Source organism: Monodelphis domestica, chromosome 5 (genome assembly GCF_027887165.1).
Source record: "Monodelphis domestica isolate mMonDom1 chromosome 5, mMonDom1.pri, whole genome shotgun sequence".
NCBI classification, from domain to species: Eukaryota; Metazoa; Chordata; class Mammalia; order Didelphimorphia; family Didelphidae; genus Monodelphis; species Monodelphis domestica.
The window spans coordinates 95,694,870-95,718,062 of record NC_077231.1 but is presented as its reverse complement, the minus strand read 5'-3'; the positions used below and the strand labels follow the sequence as shown (position 1 = coordinate 95,718,062).

Sequence of the window (23,193 nt, the reverse complement as noted above, 5' to 3'; positions counted from 1 at the left end):
GAGACAGAAACAGAAACACAGAGACACAGAGAGAGAGGGGAGACAGAGAGAACGTGCTAGTCAGTACCTGTCTTCAAGGAACTTTCAAACTAGTGGGTCCCAAAAAGGATGATGAGGAAGATTGGAAATCATGCCTTGTAGTTAAGTAACTTATCCCAAAGCAAAGATTTAGGAATGGATGTCTTCAGGTATTTGAAAGGCAAATACAGAAGACGGATTACACTTGTTCTATGTGATCTCAGATAGAAATTAGGAAACTAGGAAAACTAGGACAAATGTGTGGAAACTACAGGGAACTCTATTTTGCCTCATCTTACCTTCTCCTAACCATTAAACCTGTCCAAAAAAAAAATGCCCTTTTTTCATAGGGAATGAGTTTCTCATCATTGAAGGTGTACAAAGAGAGACTAGCTGATTAACCTTTTCTGCAGCGAAATATTTATTTTTGTCAGTAGATTCTCTGTATTAGATAAGGGTTGGACTGAATGTTTTCTGGGGTTCCTTCTAACTGGAAGATTCTATCATTTCCTATTGAGCTAAAATCTATTTTCTGAATATTTCCACACACAGTTCCTAGTTCCTCCTTCTATCTTCCCAGAACTACTCAAGGCAAATATAATTCTTCCACAGAAAAAGGCAGTCAGAATGGCAAGGAGCCTTGACTCCATCCATGTCTTATAAGGTTCACTTGAAAGAGCTGGGGATGGGGGAAGCTGGGTTTCTCAGTGGTTAGAGAGTCAGGCCTAGAGTCACAAGGTCCTGAGTTCAACTCTGGCATCAGAGACTTCCTAGCTGTGTGACCCTGGGCAAGTCACTTAATCCTATTGGCTTTTGTTTCCTCATCTCGAAAATGAGCTGGAGAAGGAAATGGCAAACTAATATTTTCACCAGGAAAACTCCAAAAGGGGTCACAAAGAGTCAGACATGACTGAAATGACTAAATAAGAAGATCTGTAAAAGAAAGTGATGTATGAATAAAAGATACCAATTTTTTTTAAAATGCCTCGTGGCAACCTAGCATACAGGCTAGAAAGTTGGCCTTGGAGTCAACAATACTGAGGTTCAAGACTTTGCCTTTGACACATATTATCTTTGTGACTGGACAAAACACTTGGCTTCTCAGTGCTCTAAGCAACTCTCTAAGATTATATTTTACAGCAAAGGTGCTGATTTGCATTGAGAGAATTAGATGGTATGGTGACTAGGATGCTGGATCTAGAATCAGGAAGACTCATCTTCTTGAGTTCAAATTCAACTTCAGATACTTACTAGCTGTGTGGTGCTGGGAAAATCACTTTAACCTCTGTCTGCCTCAGTTTCTTCACCTGTAAAATAGGGATAATAGTAGTACTCATCTCAGGATTATTGTAAGGATAAGATATTTATAAAGAAAATAATTTACAATGTTTATATTTATTTTCAGATGTTATAATTATTAATACTTCTTATATTATTATTCTAATATTAGATAATATTTAGAAAGCTTTTTTGTAGACCTTATAGTGCTATATAAATGCTAGTCATTATTATTATTACTGCATCAGTAGAGAGAGTTTCTCCACCTGGGATTCCCATAAACTAAAGAAATCACAGATCCAGTTCTGATCTATCAATAAAAATAGTAATGCTTCTCAGATTGAGTTAAATTGCATCATTCCTTCCCCTAGTTTTTATTTGGTTTGTTTGCTTTTTTCCCACTCCGTGAAAAACACTCCCAGCATCTTAACCCTTTCTTCATATGATGGTTGTGGTTCCCAGTCCATTTACCATTTTGACCACCCTCTTCTGAATGTGGCTCAGTTTGTGAAGATCACCCTTGAAGTGAGATTCTCAGGATCCACCTTAGAACACAGAGATTCCAGACTAGAACAGTGACTTAGGCATTCCTTGGGGGTCGACCCCATTCTAGGAACAATTCCACCAATTTCACCCAAACCAATGAGTTCCAAAGATCTTTCCTAGGCTAAGAAGTCCATTCCAATCAATTCTACAAACACTTTGCTGGCTGTGTGAGAGCTCAGATCGGCTCTCTACCTGGGGATTCTTTTCCCACAAAGCCTCCAAATATAGGAGGCCAACTAGAGTAAAATTGGATTCTGACATGTAGTCAGTGCCAAAGGTTCTCTTTTTCCATACAGTCACTGACATACTAATCCTTTCCTTCCTTGTATCCTGTTTGCACTACTCACACTTGGTGCCTGGGGACTGGTTATTTATTAAACTTCCAGCCCTGAAAGACAGCTGGGGACACTTTGTCAGGAGTATGATTCTACATTTATGGGGTGTTTTCCATTTGCCTTGAAGATCGGAAATAATCCATTACTACAAATTGTTGACACTGGAAATCCTAGAGCTAGGGAATGAAACAGGAACATCATTGATAGAGTTAAACAAACAACAAAAAAAGTGCAGGCTCAAAATGCAGAGGACCATTGTGCTGTCAGGAAGGGGCTGCAGGAGAGGGAATGTCATTAGTTTCTGGGTCTTGATACCAGATGACAAGGGAATGCATTGCCTAAAAATAGTTGGAATTCCCCTATTTCCCATTGGGGTCCCCATTTGAAGCTCAGCTGCAGACTTGGTCTTCTCTGGGCTTTCCTGTCTTACCATTAGCTGGTGACATTTGCAATCAGACAATTGAACACAATCAAGCTAAAACTAATTCAGACTTACATGGGATTCTGGAGTTTAGGAAGCATTGCCTCATTGCAATTTAAGGATAATGGGGATGCTGAGGCAACAGAGAAGAACACAGGTGTTGGACCAAGGATGATTCACACAGTCTGAATGGCATAACAGGTAGAACACTGGATTTGGAACCAAGAAGACCTGAGTTCAAATTTGCCTTTCACGCTTAATAGCTCTATGACCATGAGCTAATCACTTAACTGCACTCATTCTCATTTTTCTCATCCATTAATGGTAATTACATATACGTGTATAAATAGATGTGTGTATATTGTACCTATATTTGTAAAAGGAATGATACAGCATATTGAAAGGTGATTGTATGCTTATGTTTGTGCATTATATATACACATGAATAGGTATATATGTTTTTTTCAGTCCTGTTCAGTCATGCCCAACTTTTTGTGACCTCATTTGAGAGTTGCTTGGCAAAATCCTGGAACAGTTTGGCATTTCCTCCTCCAGTTCATTTTATAGATGAGGTAACTGAGACAAACACAGTTAAGTGACTTGCCCAAGATCATACAGCTAGTAAGTGTTTGAGGCCAGATTTGAATTCAAGAAGTGTTCTATCTTCTCTGCCACCTAGCTACCTCTAGCTACCCCACAACATATATATTATATTATTATGTTATGTTGTTATATTATATTATGTTATATTATATTATGTTATATTATGTTATGTTATGTTATATTATATTATATTATATTATATTATATTATATTATATTATATTAATGTTATTACATCATGTTATGCCAGGTTATAGCATATATTGTACTACATCATATTATACTATATTATATTACATTATGTTTACACACATGTATGCATATATATAAACATGTCACTTTACAGTTTGTATAATGCTCTTCAAAATTGAGATGTTGATTGATTTATCTTCGCAATCTTCACAAAATCCCATTTTACAGATGAAAAATCTGAGGCTTATAGTCTTCTGTGTCCAATGCACTACCCAACTGCTATAAAATGAGTAGGTTGCCTGGAGGATCTCCAAGGTTTTCTCCTGATCTACCTCTATGATCCTCTGACTCTAATCTCCCTGAGGGCAGAGGCTATAGGCCACCTCATTTTATCTCAGTGTTGTATCTCCCTCAGCACTTAGCGCCATGTTCTGTGTATTGTTGATGTTCAATAAATGTTTGTTAGGTTGAATTAAAATTGGAATCCCTTCCATTTCTGGCTCCCAGAGCACTTGGGCAGTAGCTACACCTGGGCAGTTTGGTCAAGGGATCTTATTCCTAATGTGAGACCCAAAAGACTCATGGCTAACTTGAGTTCCATTTCTGATCCTAATTCTGTCTCTACTGGTCAAAGGACTAACCAACGAGAACCATGGCATCCTATCCACCTAGAAAGGAGACATTTCTTTTCCCATATAATAGAGCTGCCTGTATCAGGAGAAACCCCACCTTTGCCATGCCAGGAGGAAAGTAGTCAGGAAGCACAGGCAACTGGGTTGAAGGGGAAAGCTATGTGGATGCTTCATTAAGGCAACTAACTGAGCAAGGAAATGAAATGCCCTACCAATTTCCGTGTTGTAGTTTTCTGAGCTACTGAATGGCTTCCATCACCATCTGCTTTCAATCTTTAAGGGCCTCATGTGCTAAGGATTTGTTGCAAATAATGCTCTTTTTAAAAAAAAGGGAGGAAAAAAAGAGAGACCTCAGCCCTCTCCCCGCACACATAGTAGATGTGTTTTCCTTGGAACTGGTCTTGAGAGTTCTACAGCAGGTCATAGCTAATTTCTCCTGGCAAATCTCCAGTGGCTTTTGCTCCATTAATTTAGTAAAAGTACAGAATGAGCTGCCTTTCTCCTCCTGGAGGCCAGAGTTAAACATGTTCTACCTGAGGCACCTGGCTCAGAAAAGGGAGATTAATGGGAACAGTTTCCTTTTTTCTGATGAGTTACCCCCTTTGCTTTCCTGGAGTTATGATGGTCCATGTGCCTAAAGGAATGATAACACTTGAACCCTGGACTTGGAAATTCAAGTCTTTCATTTGAAACCTAATTTGGATATTTACTAGCTGTATGACTTTGGGTGATACTAAGAACTTCCCCAATTACCTGGTGATTTTCATTCCTTGAAATGAGACACTTCCTTTCCCTAATCAGAGCCTCTCCAAGAAGGTCAGAATGGTGTATTAGGAAGGGGAATTGGAAGCCTTGGGTTTGAAATCTTGACTCCCAACTTTGATTCACTGTAGGACATAGGGAAGGATGCTTCCTTCTTTTGAACAGTGGGGTGCTCATCTCTAAAATGGGGACAACAAACTTTGCCCCACCTACTTCTCAGGGTTGCTGTTTAGGAAAAGGGATTCGAATCCAGACTCTTACACTTACTAGATTTGAGAACCTGCATAAATCAGTGAAAAAATGCTTATTATTTGCAGGACATTCTGCTAAGTTCTGGAGATACAAAGAATGGTGGAAACAATCCCTCTCCTCAATGATCTACCTTTTTAATGGGGGGAACATCATGGAAATAATCATCTACACATAGTATAGAGCAATTGGGAGGCAATCTCTGTAGGAAGACAGTAACACAAGGGCAGGCAGGGAAGAGAGATGCCATAGGACTGTGAAAAGGCTCAGTTTCTACATATGTAAAATAATGGGGCTGAGTTAGAGGACCTCTAAAGTCTATATCCTTTGATGTTATCAAATAGGGTTCAGTGCACAGACATGAACAGAATAGAAGGATGAACTCGTGCCTTGCTTTATTATCTTAGGACTCCAAGTGTGAATGCAGTATGTTTTCTCTTCCCTATAGCAGGTATCTTTTTTTTCATTAATTTTGGCAACAGGACCCATAGCCTATCTCTAGGGAACTGTGACTTTGAGGTATCTAGGAGGTCAGCCTCTCAGGCTCATGATTCACACACACACCACTCTCTTTCCACATTTCACTAGGGCCCAATCATACATTTTGCAGATTTTCTTTTCATATTTTTTAGAAAGAAATTTTGTTTCCAGGCACCCTGAAGGGTTAATTATTTTTTCTTCCCTAGGCCTACTCAGTGATCAAGTTAATGAAGTATTTTAAGCATGATGGGATTTTTCCAGGAGTAGATTTATTATGTATTCCTTTCCTACCCTCTCCACTCACTAAAGGAAGTCTTTTATTCTCACCTTCCTGCAGTAAAATGAAGTTAATAATTTGAACAGGAGTTAGAAAGATTTGGGGGTTTGTGTAGCACCAACCAGGGAGATGGTAATATTTCTACCCATCAATTCGTCAGCTCAGCATTTTGGAAGAAGACTTGTATCACATTGGAATTGTATTTCCCCTGCAAAATATCCATTCTTTAGTTTTCTATATTCTATATCTGATTCCATATTATTATTATCACATCATCATTACTATTATAAATGTATTATCTAGACCCATAATTTCATCAGTTTAAGAAAAAATGGAAATCATAGATTTAAGAGAAAAAAATAGGTTTGGAGGAAAAGACAATCAGTTCTGCTTGTTCACATTAAGTCTGAGGTGCTTCTGGGACTACTACTTGCTCACTACTACCACTGGTCCAAGACCCTTTTTAGCAATCTGAATTAGATTATCTCATTTATCCCCATGATTTGATCTATCATCTCTCCACAGATGACTCCCAGGCTTACATAGCTAGCTCCCATCACTCTCCTGAACTCAAGTCCTGCAACATCAATCAACTCCCGTGACATACAGAATTGCCAGAGATACTAGGATGTTAAGTAATATGTCCAGGAGCACAAAGCCAACATGTGTCAGAGATGGGACCCAGAGAAAGACCCTGGACTTTCCAATTCTCAAGATAGCTCTCTATCCATTAAATCTCTCTGACTCTCAATAGAGTTGTCCATTTAGTTTCATTGGAGATACAACCAGGAATTTTGGAATGTTTTTAGTATGACTCAACAAGGATTAATTAACTATGCATCTGCTATATGCCAAGTGCTGAGTATATAAATACAAAATTAAGATAGTCCCCACCCTCCACCAACTTCTGCTCCACTAAGGAAGGACACAGTTTGTAGGTAGGCAATCGAGGGAAGGAGAACAGTAATCACCAAATTGCAGGAGATAGCACTTAAGGTAAGTCTTGGAGATCAAGTCAACAAGCATTGATATTAAGTGCCTACCATGAGCCAGACACTGTGTTAAGCTCTGGCTAGCTGTGAGAGGTCTGGGTTGGCCTGTGCTTTCGAGATGTAAATGTTGCCATTTTAAAAGACCATAAGGAGAGAAGAGAGACTGAATGCAGAGGGACAAGTTATTACAAAATTCAAGGCAAAAGGTGGTGAAAACTTCAACTAGCATAGTCGTGGAGTAAAGGAGAGAGGGGGGAAGGATGGGAGAGATATCATGGAGACAGAATTAACTAGACTTGTCAAATGATTGGATCTTGTGGGTGGGTGAAAGATGAAATGACCAAGGAAACAAAGGTTCCATCTTCTGAGCATATCAATTTAGTAAGCAATGAATGCCAGTTGCATAAAAAATTGGGACCAGTCGCCTTCCTCAGCTTAGGGCTTAACCAGAAATACAGGGGGAGTCAAACTTTTATATATTGAAAACAATCAAATAATGCCAATTAATTAAAAGGAAACAGTATAATATTAGATAATCTGATTTCTAATTGGAGGAAAGATATAAGACTTTCCAAGTTGGGAGGGGGAGAATGAACAGGTGAAATTCCCTGGATTCAGAAAAAGAGATGTTCCTGTCCTCCCCAAGTATCTGTAAACAATCAAAGGAAGATGGAAACAATAACTGATCACTATGGGATCTGTTTTCACATACCCAAGGCATATGTGTAATTTGAAAAGTACACTGATGAGAAAACTCTGCATCAGTCTTAGGATCTGAATGCGTTCTTCGTCAGCATAACCTAGGTCCTTAGTTACAGCAGGGAGAGGTGGTCCTGTTTCTCAGGCAAGCAGGGCTAAATTCAAACAATACCATAAGGTTTTCTCCCAATTCCCACAATCCAATAGTCTTCTCATAAAACAGAAGTTGAACTAGCTCATAAATAAATAGAAATAGAAGTGAGCTACCTTCAGAAATAAGTCACAAGATGGAGTCAGTGTGGTTCACTCAATTGCCTCAATTCTCTCTAACATTTGCTATGCTAATCCCCTCAGTTCCCTCAGTCTGTTAGGTGGAGGAAAGGGAAGAACCAAAGGATGACTCTAAGATTGAAAAGGATGGTGATGATCCCAACAGTAACAGGGAAGTTGGGAAATGGAATAAGTCTAAGGGAAAAGATAATGAGTTCTGTTTGGTCATTGTGAGTCTGAAATGCCCATAGGACACCCAGTTGGAGAAGTCCAGTAGGAAATTAATATTTCAGGACTTGAGTTCAAGAGAGGGATGGGGGAGAGTTTTATAAGTTTGAGAGTCATCTTATCGAGATGATAGCTGAATCCATGAGGATGAGTAAGACCACCTAATTCAGATAGTCACTCCATAGCTATATTACTGTGAATAATTTTGCCCTTCTGTACCTTACTTTCCTCATCTATAAAACTGAGACCATGAATCTTATACCACTCAAAACTATTGAAGATGAACACATATGCAAAGCTGAAAGTGACAAAGAAATGGGAGTTAAATGGTGTCTTTTGCCCATTGTTTAATGAATGCCTATTTTGTTTTTGTTTTTTCTCTTCTTGTCTAGGCTGAATTCTCAGAGCTGAACCTGGCCTCCTATGTCACCGGGGGCTGTATGGTGGACATGCAGGTCATGAGGAATGGGACAAAAGTTGTGAGGTGAGGAGAACTCAAATGGGGAAAACCATCACCCAAGAGATTTATAAGGAGTAAATGATACCACCACCATCTCTGCCCACATCCCACACACCAATTGCACTTATTTATAAAGAACCTGTCCAAGGAGCTCACAGAGTTTAATTAATTCCTCACTATCCATAGTGATTAAATTTTTTAAATAAAAACACCTTCTGCCTTAGAATTGATATTAAGTATCATTTCCAAGGCAGAAGAATGGGAAGGGCTAACTAAGCATTTGGGGTTAAGTGACTTGTCCAAAGTCACATAGCTACAAAGCTTCTAAGGTCAGATTTGAACTCAGGACCTCCCATTTCTAGGCCTGGCTTTCTATCCAGTGAGCCACCTATCTGCCCCTGTAGCAATTTTTTTAACGGGCAAAGTAAGTAGATCATATCATCAGGCCAACAAAAAAATTTTATTTTTACCAAACTTCCACTTAAGGGAATATAAGAGTAGAATATATAAGCTCCTTAAAGGTAGGGACTATTTTGCTTCTGTCTTCTCATAAAAGAACCTGGCACATAATCATTGCTAAATAGATGTTTGTTGATTAATCGTCATTTCTTCTTGAACTTCAAGGACATAGCAAAGATTATATACAAACCTACCATAACTTAATAGTCAAATAAATAGTTGGACTAGAGAATCCAGCAAGGAAGCATTGTGCCATAGAAAGAGTCCTGACTTTAGAATCAGTACTAGAACTCACAGCTCACCTCTCATGTTTACTACATATGACATTGGACAAATCATTTGGTCTCTCTAGGACTCAGACACCTTATCTGTAAAATGAGGGACTTGGAATAAACAGCTTCTAAGATACCTTACTCTATCTTTATCTATGGTTGCTACTCTATCTATCTATCAATCTACCTACCTACCTCTCCATCCATCATTTTAAATTAATTTTTAACATTCTTTTTTAAATTTTGAGTTCCAAATTATCTCCCATCCACTGAGAAGGCATGCAATAGGAGTGTGATGGCAAACCTATGACACGTGTTCTAAAGATGGCATGCAGAGCCCTCTTTGTGGGCACATGCTGCCCACAAGAGTTAGTTACTAGAAAGGTGGGGGGTGAGGCATGGTATGTAGTCTGGGAGGCCAGTGTTGGCACAGCACACAGTCCCTAAAAGGTTTGCCATCACTGCAAAAGGATATCAATTATCTATGTAAACTCATGCAAAACATTTCCATATTATCCATGTTGGAAAAAAAGCAAGAAACATAATATTTATATCTCAATCTATCGATCTCACCATCTATCTGGCCATCTATCTGTCTGTCTGTCTGTCTGTCTATCTTATATTTATGATTGTATAATTTTTTCATCTTTTGATCTCTGAGACAGGATTCCTTAGAGATAAACCTCAGAATTGGGTTCTTTCTGACTTTGACACTTAAGAACCATGTGACTCTGGACAGGTTGCCTAATCTCTCTGAAATAGGCATGTTTTTAATTTTAAAAAATCAAAGAAGTGAGAGAACAGATGTAAAATATTTAACATAGTTTAAAGAACTAGACAAAAAAGAGTGGTTCTCAAAATTCATCACCTGATGGCCAAGCTTGTAGCCTCTTCATACTTCCATTAGATTGTAAGTTTCTCATGCACAAGTACTTCTTTTGCCTCTTTTTGTATCCCCAGCTCTTAGCACAGTATCTGGCACACAGTGCTTAATGAATATTTACTAACTGACTGGCTGAGACTTAAGTAAATAGTCCATAGTCTCTCATGAGCCTGTACTTCAATCAATAATCTACACACATGTATTAAATGCCTATTCTGTTCCAGGCACTGGGCTAGCCACTCACGGAAATGAAGAAGCTTCCATTCTACTTCTACTCAAAGGCTTTCTGGCTTGGCAGAACATGTCTTATGAGAACCTAGTAATCAGTCAATCAACAAGATCTTGAGCCACTGACCCGCCCTCAAGGAGTTCACATCCTAATGCAAAAATATTAATAATTAAGAACACATAAGATACAGACAAAATAGATGGAAGGTAACTCTAGAAGGGAAAGTTCTAGCATCAAGGGAAATGTTTCCTACAGAAAAGGTATTTGAGCTCAGTTTTAAGAAGTCAGGGATTATTAATATATTTACCTACCTATACTCCTATTAAATTTCTCCAGAACTGCTCTAGTAGATCAGTCTCATGGTACATCCAGCCTACTTCCATATTTCATTTCAAGAAAAAATGGAAAAAGCATTGGAATTATAGTCAGAATGCACAGCTTTGAGTCCTTGACTGCAACTTACTAGCTATGTGACCCAAAGGAAATAATTTCAACTCTCCAAGCCTTGTTTTCCTTTCCTGTAAAATGTCATTTATATCCTAAATTGTTGTTGAGAGGGTCAGATGAAATAACCATTTCCAGAACAATGGTTAGGGACTAGAACCAAGATGGCGGCTTAGTAACAGCAAAAGCTGAAACTGTTTTGAGAATCCTTCCAAATCCAGTACAGTAGTTAGAGTCAGGAAAATCCGAGTTCAAACTTGGAATCAGACATTTACTAGCTTTGTGATCCTAGACAAGCTACTTAATCTGTTTGTCTCAACTTCCTTATCTAAAAAAATAGGAACAATAATAATAGTGCATACCTTCCAGAGTTGTTATGAGGATCAAATGAGTTAATATTTATGGAGAGCTTAGCACAATGCTTGACACATAGTAGGCACTATATAAATGTTAGCTACAGTGATAATGGTGATGATGATGATGATGATGAGATGAAGATAGCCTTGATGCTGATGATGGTGATGATGGTTATAATTGTGAGTGATGTGATGGTGATAGTATTGCTGGTGATGATAATGGTAATGATGGATGTTCTCAGCCAAATATGAGCTGGACTCAATGGTCTCCAAGGTACTTTCCAGATCTGAGACACTGATTCTGTGGATAGTATACCACTAATAAGTAGTGATCAAAAATTCCAAATATAATATTGCAACTCAAGAGCTAGAAGGAATTGCAGAAGCCAAGTCCAACTCACTTGTTTTAAAGATTAGGAAACCAAAGCCTAGGGAGGTGAGATGACTTGACTGTGGTCTTATGGATATTAAGTGGCAGCACCAGAATTCAGACTCGCATCATAGGACCCTAGATGTGTAGAGGCAACTTGGAATAGGGAGAGAGTAATGAATTGATCATTGGGAAAACTTGGGTTCAAGTCCCACCTCTGATTTGTACTAATTGGATGACACGGGATAGATCATTCAGTCCTTCCTGGCTCTTTTTTTCTCATCACTAAAATGAAGATATTGCACTCTATGGCCTTTGAGTCCCTTCCATTAACCCTATGATTTAGATATGGAAGGAAGCTTAGTGTCATATCTCATTTCACAAATAAGGCAGTAAGAGGCCCAGAAGAATTAACTAATTTACCCAGGATCACACAGACTAAGTTTCAGAGTCAAAATTCCAATGTATATTATAGAAGAAATCTTGTCCAACATCTAGTCCAACTCCCTTATTTTATTATTTATTTATTTATCTGTATTCAAAGATATTTTATTTTCCCAATTATATGTTATAATTAATTTTCAACATAGAGTTTCTGAAATTATAAGATCCAAATTGCCTCCTCTCCCTTTTCTTCTCTCTCTCAGCAAGGATTTTTATCTGGGTTATACATATATTATCATGTAAAATGTACTTTCATATTGGTCATCATTGTAAGAGAATGGTTATATGAAGTCCAAACCAACAAATAAAACCACAAATAAAGTGAAAAGTTGCATGCTTTGGTCTGCATCTAACTCCAGCAGTTCTTTCTTTGACCAACTCCCTTATTTTAGAGATGAGGAAACTAAGGCCCAGAGAGGTTAGTTACTTGTCCAAGGTCACAAAGGTAAGATGCATCTAGGTAAGATTTGATCTGAATTCCTCTGACTACAGTCCTGCTTACTTTCCCCACCACTACCACACTGCCTCTAAACCTTTGTCTCCCTTTTCTAAAACTATGATGTTCTCAAACTGGCATCTCCACTTTTCCCATGACTGGAATGCCTCTCACCATCTTTGTTCTCTTCACTGTCCCTCTTGCCCCAACACTATTCTTTTCTTTCTCTGTCCAGGCCCAGCTTTGCAGAGCAGCCCCCACTCCTCTCCCAGTCTCAAGGCAGTCTTTTCAGGTTCCCTGACCATTCATTCATTAGGATGGACCACACATCTGAGGCTATCCACTTTGTTTCTTGTCAACATAAGAAGCAAACAAACTGAGGGGAACAAAGAATCATTATATAGACAAAATCATTATTCTAGAATCAGAATTTTCTGCAGAAGGGAGGGAAAGACATCCTGTTAACCACAACCTGCCAACTGCTGGCCTGGAAATAGAGTGACCTCACATCATGTTGCTGGGATCAGGCCCTCCCAATCTTTGTTTTTTAAATCCTGGATACAAGTCTGCTTCAGTATTTCTCACTCATGAGATATAACCAAATGATCATAGAGATATACCCAAGCCCAAGCTCATGGATTCGCCAAATGGATGATGGAAACCAGGACCAGCAGTCTAGTCTAAAGCTGACACCAGAGACAAATTAACCTCCCTGGACCTCAGTTTCCTTATCTGTAAAACAAGGTGGTTGAATAGAATGACCTTGAGGTCTCTTGTAACTCTAATTCTTTGATTCTATAAACCTAAGGCACTACCTCCCTAAATTTCCTCATATAGAAATAAGGAAGTTAGACTTAACTACCCCTCAAGTCCCTCAAGTCTCTAGATCGAAGAATGAGATATATTCACCTGAGTATGGCGTGAGAGAAAGAACACTGATCTGTCCCAGCTCTGCCATTAACCACAGTCATATCACTACACCTTCTAAATCTCAGTGTCCTCCCTCTAAAAATTGGAGGATGTCAAAGGGCTCTTCCAGGCCCAACATCTGATGTCTGGTCATCAACATGAGATAGTTGGACCAGCTGGTCTCTGAGGTCCCTTCCAGATTGAAATCTATAATCCTAGGAAATAATTTAGTTTTCTAGGTCTCAGTTTTCTCATCCACCAAATGGAGGGATTGGACTAGATGGCCTCTGAGTCATAGGATTGTAGACATGAGGCCAAAGGGGGTCTCAAGGATCACCCAGTCTGACGCTTAGACCTCTGAGCTCCAAATCTATAATTCCCCACTGAGGCTAGTAATATCATCTCTAAAGGACATTACCCAACAAAAGAGGACAGATAGTTTTCATCTAGAGGAGACAGAACAGCTAAATGGGCCCAAAGATGGTAATGATGGGAGAGGACAAGAAACTCTATCTTACCTATCTTCTTATTCACTTACCAGGAGTTCTTCAGCAACCAAGTGTTTGGCACTTAAAGAACATGATCCGATTCCAATCTCTCTGTCTACATTATTTCCCATCATTCTCCCTCACATTATACTCCAGCCAAATTAACCTACTTGCTTGCTAATCCATTCCCAACCTCTATGCCTTTGTAAAAGCTATGCCTCCAGCCTGGAATTCCCTTCTTTCCTTACCTCCACCTCTTAGAATCTCTGGCTCAAGGATTATATAGAGTTTCTCCATTCTTAGCAGTTCTACTCCCCACACTCCACCTCACACCCCTCCCTTACCAAATAAAGATTCCTTTGAGTTTCCTGGATATGTTGGTTTTTTTATCCTTACTTTCTATAGTAATGACTCTAAGATACAAAGGCAAGGGTTAGGCAGATGGCTTTAAGTGGCTTTCCCTGCGTCACACAGCTAAGAAGTATCTGAGGTCAGATTTGAACCCAGGTCTTCCTGACTCTAAGCCTGGCACTATCCACTGTGCTACCTAGCTGCCCTCTATATATGTTTTATACTTATCTATATATGTACATATATATTTGTTATGTTTAGAATATAAAATCATTTAAAACAGAGCTAGCTTCATTTTTTGTCATAAGTACCACATGCCCAACACAGTGCTTGGCATATAGTAGTTGCTCAATAAATGCTTCCAGAAAATAGGATTTGAGTGATAATATATGTATAACCCAGTGGAATTGCTTGCCAGCTCCAGGAGCAGGTAGGGAAGAGGAGAGAGAGACAACAAGAATCATGTAACCATGGGGGGAATTTTTTTATTACAATTTAAAAATTAAGAATTTAAAAGATTAATGCTTCCAGACTTCAAAATCAGTCATTTTTTCCTCCAATCCATTCAGATGCATCCGATCTTAGAAAATTGAATGAATCAATAAACAAATGGATAAATGAATGAATGAATAAAAAAGAAACATTTATTAAGTGCCTACTATACACTGTTTCCCATGTGTGCCAAGTATTAAGCTAAACTCTGAGAATACAACTTCAAGAAATCCTCAAAAAACTTTCTTTCAGAAGTAAATTTTAATTTTTATCTTCTATTTGTGTATCTTGTAGATTAGGCCATGTTCCCTCCATCTAGATAGCTATCCTTTATAACAAAGAATCTTTCAAAAGAAAGGATTAAAAAGAAAAGTTGAGCAAAAATAACCAACATGTTGGAAAAGTCTGCCATTGCACTGCTTATTCCACATTCACAGAGACATGGAGAGCCAGGGATAGGTGTGAGAGGGACCTACTCACATTTGTTCTTTAAAAGCCAGTTTTGGTCATTGTTCTTTCTTAGCTCAATTTCAATTACCAAGTGGTTGTTCTTTTATGTTACATTGTTTTACTCATTTTCTATTCTGTTTTCTTAATTCTGCTTTTTTTTTGGGGGGGGGGATAGGTTCATTTTGTATAGTCTTCCTAAGATTCCAAATTCTTGTTTCTTACATCTCAGTAATATTCTATTCCATTTGTGAACACAGTTGGTTTAGCCATGGACAACACTTTGTTTCCAGGTCTTTGCTGCTGCTAGAACTGCTACTGGAAATATTTTGATGTACATGGGGCCTTCCTTTTTTCCCTTAATACTCTTGGAATTCATTCTCACAATGGAATCTCTGGGTCAAGGGATGTGGAGATGTTAGTAATTTTCTTCACTTAATTCCAAATTGCTTTCCAAGAAGTTTGGACCATTTCACATTTAAGGAGATGACGAATAACAAGGAATGGTGGTCAGGAAAGGATATTTTGTTCTGGGAAGTCACACGCACTGATGAATGAAACTATAGGACAGTCAAATGACATATCTTTTCCAGAAGCAATAACATTCCATTGATGACTATGCCTTGAGCAAGAGGTAGAAAGGGGGTGGGAAGAAACTGACATATGTGTGGCAGCAGAGTACATGGTAAGATGGCCAGGTTGGACAGCTGGATGGAATATGAAACATGGTATGATCTGGCCCTAACTACATATGGTAGAAGAGGTCAATTTCCATTCATTCAGTCACCAATCCAGACGACTCAGCCCCAGGGCAAGAATTAGAAAGCCAAATGGTTCTACTACCCCAGGAACTGGCATACTTTTCATCGTAGTCACCTTGGGAATCTGGTCATTTGTTGAAAAGTTGCCATTGCTGAAAAGATTTCCAGACTCTTATTTGGGAAACCATTGGTAGAGTCAGGTTACAAGCCTAGGAAGACAATTTGTCTCATTCCTTTAGAGTTATAGCTTGGTTCAGGGGGATAGTTTTTGTTTTTAACCAAAGCATAAGTACCCACAATGGTGTCCCCATCTCATTTGCCCATGCCTCTCACTCCATCAAGAAATTTTTTAATTTAAAAAAAGATGTTAATCAAACTCCGAACAAAATTCCTAAATTTCCTTCCCCAAACTACAAGATTCTGTTAATTTCATCCCAGTGGTGGTCTCTCCACTGACCCAGATCACAAAGTCCTCTACAATTCTAAAGGTGGTAATGATTGGATAATTTATCATTCTGGGGCCAACCCAGTAATGAGCCTGACCACCCATTTAGCCAGAAAAGACATAGTATGCCTTTCATTGCAGATGGTCGAGTACTTTAGGGAATGGAGGGCTAGAGTAGTAGTCAAGAGGACTTGGATTTGAACCTCAATTCAATCACTTCCTAGCTGTGTGACCTTAGGCAAGTCACTTAACTTCTGGGCCTGTTTGTTCATCTGTAAATTGAGGGGGACTGAACTTTGGACTTTGAAATTCCTTCTGGTTCCAAATCTATGGAAGAGACACTTACATACTTGTTCAGTCATTAATCAACTATGCCTGACTCTTCATGACCCCATTTGGGAATCTTCTTGGCAAGGACATTGGAGCAATTTGTTATTTCCTCCTCCAGATCATTTTACCAATGAGGAAATTAAGGGGCAACATGGTTAAATGGCTTGCCCAGGTAAATGTCTGAGGTTGGATTTGAACTCAGGAAGATGAGTTTTTCTGACTCCAAGTCAACCACTCTTCGCATTATGACACTACCTAGTCCCTTATATACAATGATACTGCAATTATACTTTAGTGAATGAAACTTTTGATATTGGGGAAAAATTTTAGACAATATGGATGTATGTTTTCTTTTCTTTTTTCTTTAAACCCTTACCTTCTGTCTTAGAATAAATACTACTATGTATTGGTTCCAAGACAGATGAGCAGTAAAGATTAGGCAATGGGGATTAAATGACTTGCCCAGGGTCACACAGCTAGGAAGTGTCTGAGGTCAAATTTGAATCCAGGACCTCTCATCTATAGGCACAGCTCTCAATCCATTGAGCCACTCAGCTGCCCCAATACATCTATTTTCATTAGTGTAAGGAAGTCCCAGGAAGGAAATTCCCTCTACAGAGGCAGATTAGTGACCTCTCCAGAGTCAATTGTCTTAGAAAGCTGACTTTGCCTCCACTGGTCAATTGCCTAGGACTGCTCAGCAAGTTTGTCAAAGGCAATACTGGAACCCAGGTTTCCTTACTCTGAGACTGATGGCTTATTGAGCCTCACTACTCCAAAGGTCTCTTATATCATTATTAAGATTAAACTCTTCTTAAATTGTGCAGAGCCATTAAGCACAGAATCATCTTCTCTATAGCGATAAATTTTTGTTGCCCAATTCCAGGAGTTAACAGGTCACTTGAACCAGCCTAAGATAATTTTTTTTTAATGTACAACAATGAACCACAGAGCTCAAGGAGGTGGGGCTAGAGGAATCGAGAAGAACTGGCATCAATTTGCTTCCTCCTCACCTAAGAGTGAGAGAGATGGAAATGGGTAACAGCTGGTAAACAGGAGTTACCCAGGGATCACAGCTGCTCATGGTGATAAGATTATTAGTGTGTCTTTCCCTATATATATCTGCCTACCTCCACCACTATTACTACTGCTAGCATTTCGACTATCACTATCTCCAGGACCAAGGAGTAGCAAGATGGTCAATGCTGAAAATTGGTATGCTGGGAAACTGACCCCTGGGAATGTGTGCTAAAATGTAGAGTGGAGCATGAGGCTTCAGAGCTTACAGGATGAGTAGTTGATTTGAATAACTGTGTGGAAGCAGAAGGAGTGATTACTAACACAACTGTATGAAAGGGAGTATTCGTTTTGGATTGAGTGATTAGTATTGAGAGAGGAACAGAGATTCTTGGGCTACATGTCTGAATGTAAGTCCCCAGACTATGGGAAGATATTTCTAGGTTTTAGAGGAGGTGTCCTCCTGTCACTTCTGTTTTCAAAGACACTGAATGAATCTTGAGCTGTTGTTTCTTGGGGAGAGTATGTTTTAGAGTGGAGCTGGAGGAAGAGGTGATAGGGCTCTGATTCCTGATGCTGGTCCCTAGAAAGTATTTAGAGAACCATGCAGATAAGCCCTAGAACAAAGGTTCTTGGGGTTTTAAAATTTGTAAGATGGCTTCCTTTTGGCAATCTGGAGAAACCTGTGAGTCCCTTCTCTGAATAATGGTCTTAAATGAATAGAATTACAAAGGAAACAAAATATATCAAAATGCTGTTATCAAAATGTTTTTAAAAGCTTACAGACCTGAAGGGCAGTGGAGGTGATTCAGTGGATTGAGAGCCAGGCCTAGGGATGGGAGATCCTGAGTTCCAATCTGGTCTCAGACCCTTTCTAGCTCTGTGACCCTGGACAAGTCCCTTACCCCCCATTGCCTAGCCTTTACTGCTCTTCTGCTTTGGAACCAATACACAGTATTGATTCTAAGATGGGAGGTGAGGGTTTAAGAAAATCTGATATTTGTGTATCATTTTATCTCACTCTGTAAGAGGCACTTCTTTGGCTCATAAACCTAGAACTAGAAGGAACCTCCACACTTGATTTTAATTTGTTAGAACCAAGTGGGAACTTCTCTTCTCTAGGGCAGCTAACTCACTGACTCCTTCACATTTGCTGTAGTTCTTGTCCATATCTTTCTATAAAGCCTGTGAAATGGGTCTAGAGGGCACCCCAAGCCATCTTCTGGTTTCCTGGACATGCTGTGGCTGCTGTACCAGATACCATATTTAGTGTTTGGGGAATGGCATGCAAAGAAAAATGGGAAGTGGTCCCTACCTTGGAAGAGTGTGCATTCTAACACTTGGACTGGGTCAAGTGTTATCTCTCATTCCTGGCTATATATTTGGCCTACATGACCTCCCTTTCTGGTCATGGAAAAGAGACTGAGTAAAGGCAGTGAGAATCCAGTCTCCCCGTGTATGCAGTCTCCACAATGCTAATTTGGTCTGGAAGATACCCACTCTCAAAGCCTCCTTCAGATTCTAGCTATGTGACCCTGGACAAGTCAACTTCAATTTCCTTATCTGTAAAATGAGGATAGTAATAGCACCTAGTACATAGTACACAGAGTTGTTGGGGGGGGGGGCAAATAAACTAATGTGAAATACTTTGCAAATTTTAAAGTGTTATTTGTATTTTATTAACAAGTAAGGCAAGAAAATCAATTTATTTTAATTAAAATACAGAAACCATTGCCACTGCCATCCCTTAACATTTTTTAAACCTTTACCTTCCATTTTAGAATCACTACTGTATATTGGTTCCAAGGTAAAAGAGCAGTAAGAGCTAGGCAAAGGAGGTGAAGTGACTTGCCCAAGGTCACATAGATAGGAAGTATCTTCATCCAGATTTGAACCCAGGACCTCCTGAATCTAGGCCTGGCTTTCAATTCACTGAGCCACCACTTAATTTTTCCAGGTCTCAACTTCCTCATCTGTAAAATGAAAGTATTGAATAAAGTATGAGTCCTTTCCAGCTTGAAATATACTACTACTGCTACCAGTTAGCATTTATATAGTACTTTAAGGTTTGCAAAAGTCTTCATAATTATTACTTTATTTTATTCTCACAATAGCCCAGGGAGGTAGGTGCTGTTATCATCCTATTTTACAGATGAGGAAACCAAGGCAAACAGAAGACAAGTGACTTGCCTGGGTAAGTATCTTAGGTGGGATTTAGGCTCATCCTTACTAGCTCCAGGCCCAGTACTCATCCACTTTGCCACCTGACCATCTTTGTTATTCTCACCAGTCAGAAACATGGCGGCAGTGGAGGAAGAGGAGAGAAGAGCATGAATGGTATTGGCTCACAAAATGGTGAAGAACATTGGAAGAGGAAAATGAGTCTTTAGAAAGCTTGGTAGGAGTTCCAAATAAATCAGATCATCCCAAGAGCACTCAATAGAGGAACAAGAAGTTGAGCTCACTCCCTTCCTTAGTTCCATTTCTTCACTTGGTTTTTGAGAGGGCTGGGCAGAATTACATTGCATCAGCACCTACCTGAGCACTAGGGTTGCTAGTTTTAAATCAACAGGAAGATCCTACTAGTGATGCTAGGTAGTTAGAGGGTTCTGCCTCTGCAGAGCCTGATGACTCTGAACTGGAGAATGGGCAAGGAGAGGTCCTACAGAAGTTCCATACATATTGACCATTGGCTTCCCAAAAGTTTGGGATTAAATTCCTCAAAAAGAAGTAATCAGCCATGTATAACTTTATATCCCACTACAGTAGGCACCTAATATCAGCTAGTCAATGGTAAATTTTCAATCAGTATCTGTCAAATGGGTTGATAAATAGTAAAATCTACCTTTGACCAAATGCCAGGTCCCAAGATGACTTCATATTCTTGTGAATATCTTTGAAATCATTCACCATATGGGATTCTTCTCATCACCAAGGGAATCTTTTGATTGGTTCTCTGCCTGCCAATTTGGTTTCTATTAGTGGGACGGCATTTGGGGTCCGTATGAGTGGCTGTCCTGCCCATCCTCTCATCTCCAGAGTCAATGAAGAGCCTATCTGCATTCTAATGTCAGTGAACATCTGGGTAATCTTGGAGCCTCAGCATTTGTTCAACACATGTCCTAGCCCAGGGCCCCCCGGCCTCTCTCCCCAGAGAGCCCCTAGCAGCCATCTCTCATTACCACCCTCCTTGCTACTCCATCGAAAGGGAAAGAAAGTGTGTATGTGTGTCACTCGCCCTGGGAAATTGGTCCCAGAACACATGCAGCCAGAGTTTATTGGTGCCACAATCTCCACCCTTCAGTTATCCCCAGACCCCCATATGTAAGGGCTCAGGCAGTCATGGGGAGATGCTGCATGGACTCAATCCCAGCCCCCCAGGGAAAGGGTATGAATTTTCATTGCCTTCTCTACCACCCTTTCTAGCCACAAAAGTCCTCTGCCTACCCCAGCTCCCTCTGAAAGCTGAGCTAGCTAGGAATAAGGAAAACACTGAGAAGAATCACAGTGGAAAAGTCAATCCCAGGCATCAATGGCAATGAGAGACCTCCCCAAACCCCATAGATTTTGCCTGTTTTGGGGCCTACACAGCCTTTTTTTTTTTTACAGATATCTCCTGACAACTAGTACCTGCCCACTCTTCAAATCTTGAGGTTCACTCCACTCCAAAAAATAAAAAATGAGATGCTTAATGGTATATAATTTAAATGGCCAAAGGAAAAAGATAAACATGCAATCATTACAGAAACAAAGGACCATGGGTGTCCCCCTCCCCATTGCCTATAACACTGAACTGGGTGGAAGTGCTATTTAGTTGAATTTTTAAAAAAATCTTTGTAATGAGGAATAGCTTTCTAAGAGGGGATAAGATGCATTGGGAAATTAAAGTGACATAAAAAAAGACATCAATAGATATTTTTAAAAGCAAAAAAAAAGTTATAGTATTATAGGACCTTAAATAGAAAGATTCTTAGGAACGAGCTAGTGTCCATTGTCCTCAATTTATAAAGGGGGAATTTGAAATTTAGAGAAGAGATTTGAACTTGGGGTACTTAATGTTGAGGGGGGGAAGTCACCTAGGACAGACCCATGGAATTGAGGGGGGATCATAAGATTACAGACTTAGAAACAGAATTAAAGAATTAGAACAGAAAGACTTCAGAGGCCATTTTAGTCCAACAATATCATTTTACAAATGAGGAAACTGAGGCAGTGAGAGGTTATATAATTTGTCCAAGGTCATACAGGTGCAAAATCAGATTTCAAACTAAGATTTTGTGATGCCAAATCCAGGTCTCCTCCTCTAGAAAAGGTTGTACGGAGACCCATCCTATCCACCAAAGCAAAGTCTAATAGGTGCCCTGAACCACTGAGCAATCTCCCCAGGCACCTCCCTGGATCACAGAGGTTTTCAAATGAAGCCAATATGGCCCTGCCCTCCCATTCCCTGCTCTGAGATCATCCAGTTGACAAGCTATTCCGAAGTGGGAAGGGAAGGCTTGACAGGTCCATAATGCTAATGGAATACATTTGAAAGATGTTAAACAAATAGAGTCCTGGCAAGAAGAGCCAAGGACGGGAGAGAGAGCCAGCTTTTGACATGGAGGCCTCCACCTTCAGCATCTCAATATTCAGGACTGATGCTGGAAAGAATCTCTGGAGACCCCCATGGGCATTCATGACTCAGACCCTGGAAGTCCTGAGATAAAACACGTTGGCAATGTCACTCTCATCAGTAGATGACTTTCCTGAGCCTTGAATGTTTATTGAGAGTATGGAGACAAGCCTATTCATCTTTCCCCCTATAAATATGCTATCTTGGAGCACCAGGGCCTCATGCTGAGGTCTCCATGGCAACCAGTTCCCAAGTTCTTTGGCTCTGTAATTAGGAGGCGAAGCTTTCCCCAATAGAGGCCAAATGAGAGGCAGTGAGACTCCTGGTTTGGAGTCAGATGTAGGCTTGAATCTTTGTCCTGACATTTAATATCTGGGTGACTTTGGGCACGTTACCAAAAAAGAGGCAGTCTTCAACCTTCGGGAAATACTGAAGTTGATGGAGGGGGTGGTGCAGTGGGTGGAGAGTCAATCTAGCCTCAGACATTAGCCGAGTGTGCCTGGGCAAATCACTTAACCTTGTCTGCCTCAGTTTCCTCACAAACTAGAGAATAAAATGGCCAACCAACTCCAGTATCTTTGCCAAGAAAAAAATCCAAATAGGTCATGAAAAGTCAGCCATGACTGAATAACGGCAACAATCTGGTAATAACTTTGTGACCTTGCATAAACCAATGACCTTCCCAGGGCCTCAGTTTCCTCATCCATAAAATGAACAGAAGGGAATGGCAAAGAACTCTAGTATCTTTGTCAAGAAAACCCCAAATGTTGGGCCATGAAGAGTCAGACACAACTGAAACAACAGCATAATAGCAAAAGATCTAGCCTGGGGTTCTCATCCTTTTTGTGTCCTGGACCCCTTCTCAGACTCATGCTTTGTTGCCTACATTCATCTTTTAAGGTAACGTTAAATTTTAATTGGAGATTATTGAAAATACAGGTGTATTTTTTCCTTACACGTGCTCACAGACCTCCTGAAATCTCCCCATAGACCCCAGGTTAAGA

General features: G+C 39.8%; 1 protein-coding gene and 1 long non-coding RNA gene across 3 annotated transcripts in view; both read left to right on the top strand.

The window, feature by feature from the left end:
- The window catches only part of SYN3 (synapsin III), a 511,134-nt gene that overhangs the window by 107,872 nt on the left and 380,069 nt on the right, over positions 1 to 23,193 (top strand). For both annotated transcript variants that reach the window (XM_001366239.4, XM_056798821.1), the window contains one exon: positions 8,374 to 8,465. In XM_001366239.4, the coding sequence (XP_001366276.1) occupies positions 8,374 to 8,465 (92 nt within the window). The remainder of the gene's footprint in view (positions 1 to 8,373; positions 8,466 to 23,193) is intronic.
- LOC103093904 (uncharacterized) lies at positions 17,620 to 21,651 on the top strand. Its single transcript, XR_472565.2, has 4 exons — positions 17,620 to 17,772; positions 19,689 to 19,768; positions 19,865 to 19,972; positions 21,184 to 21,651. It is a non-coding gene; the product is annotated as an uncharacterized LOC103093904 (long non-coding RNA).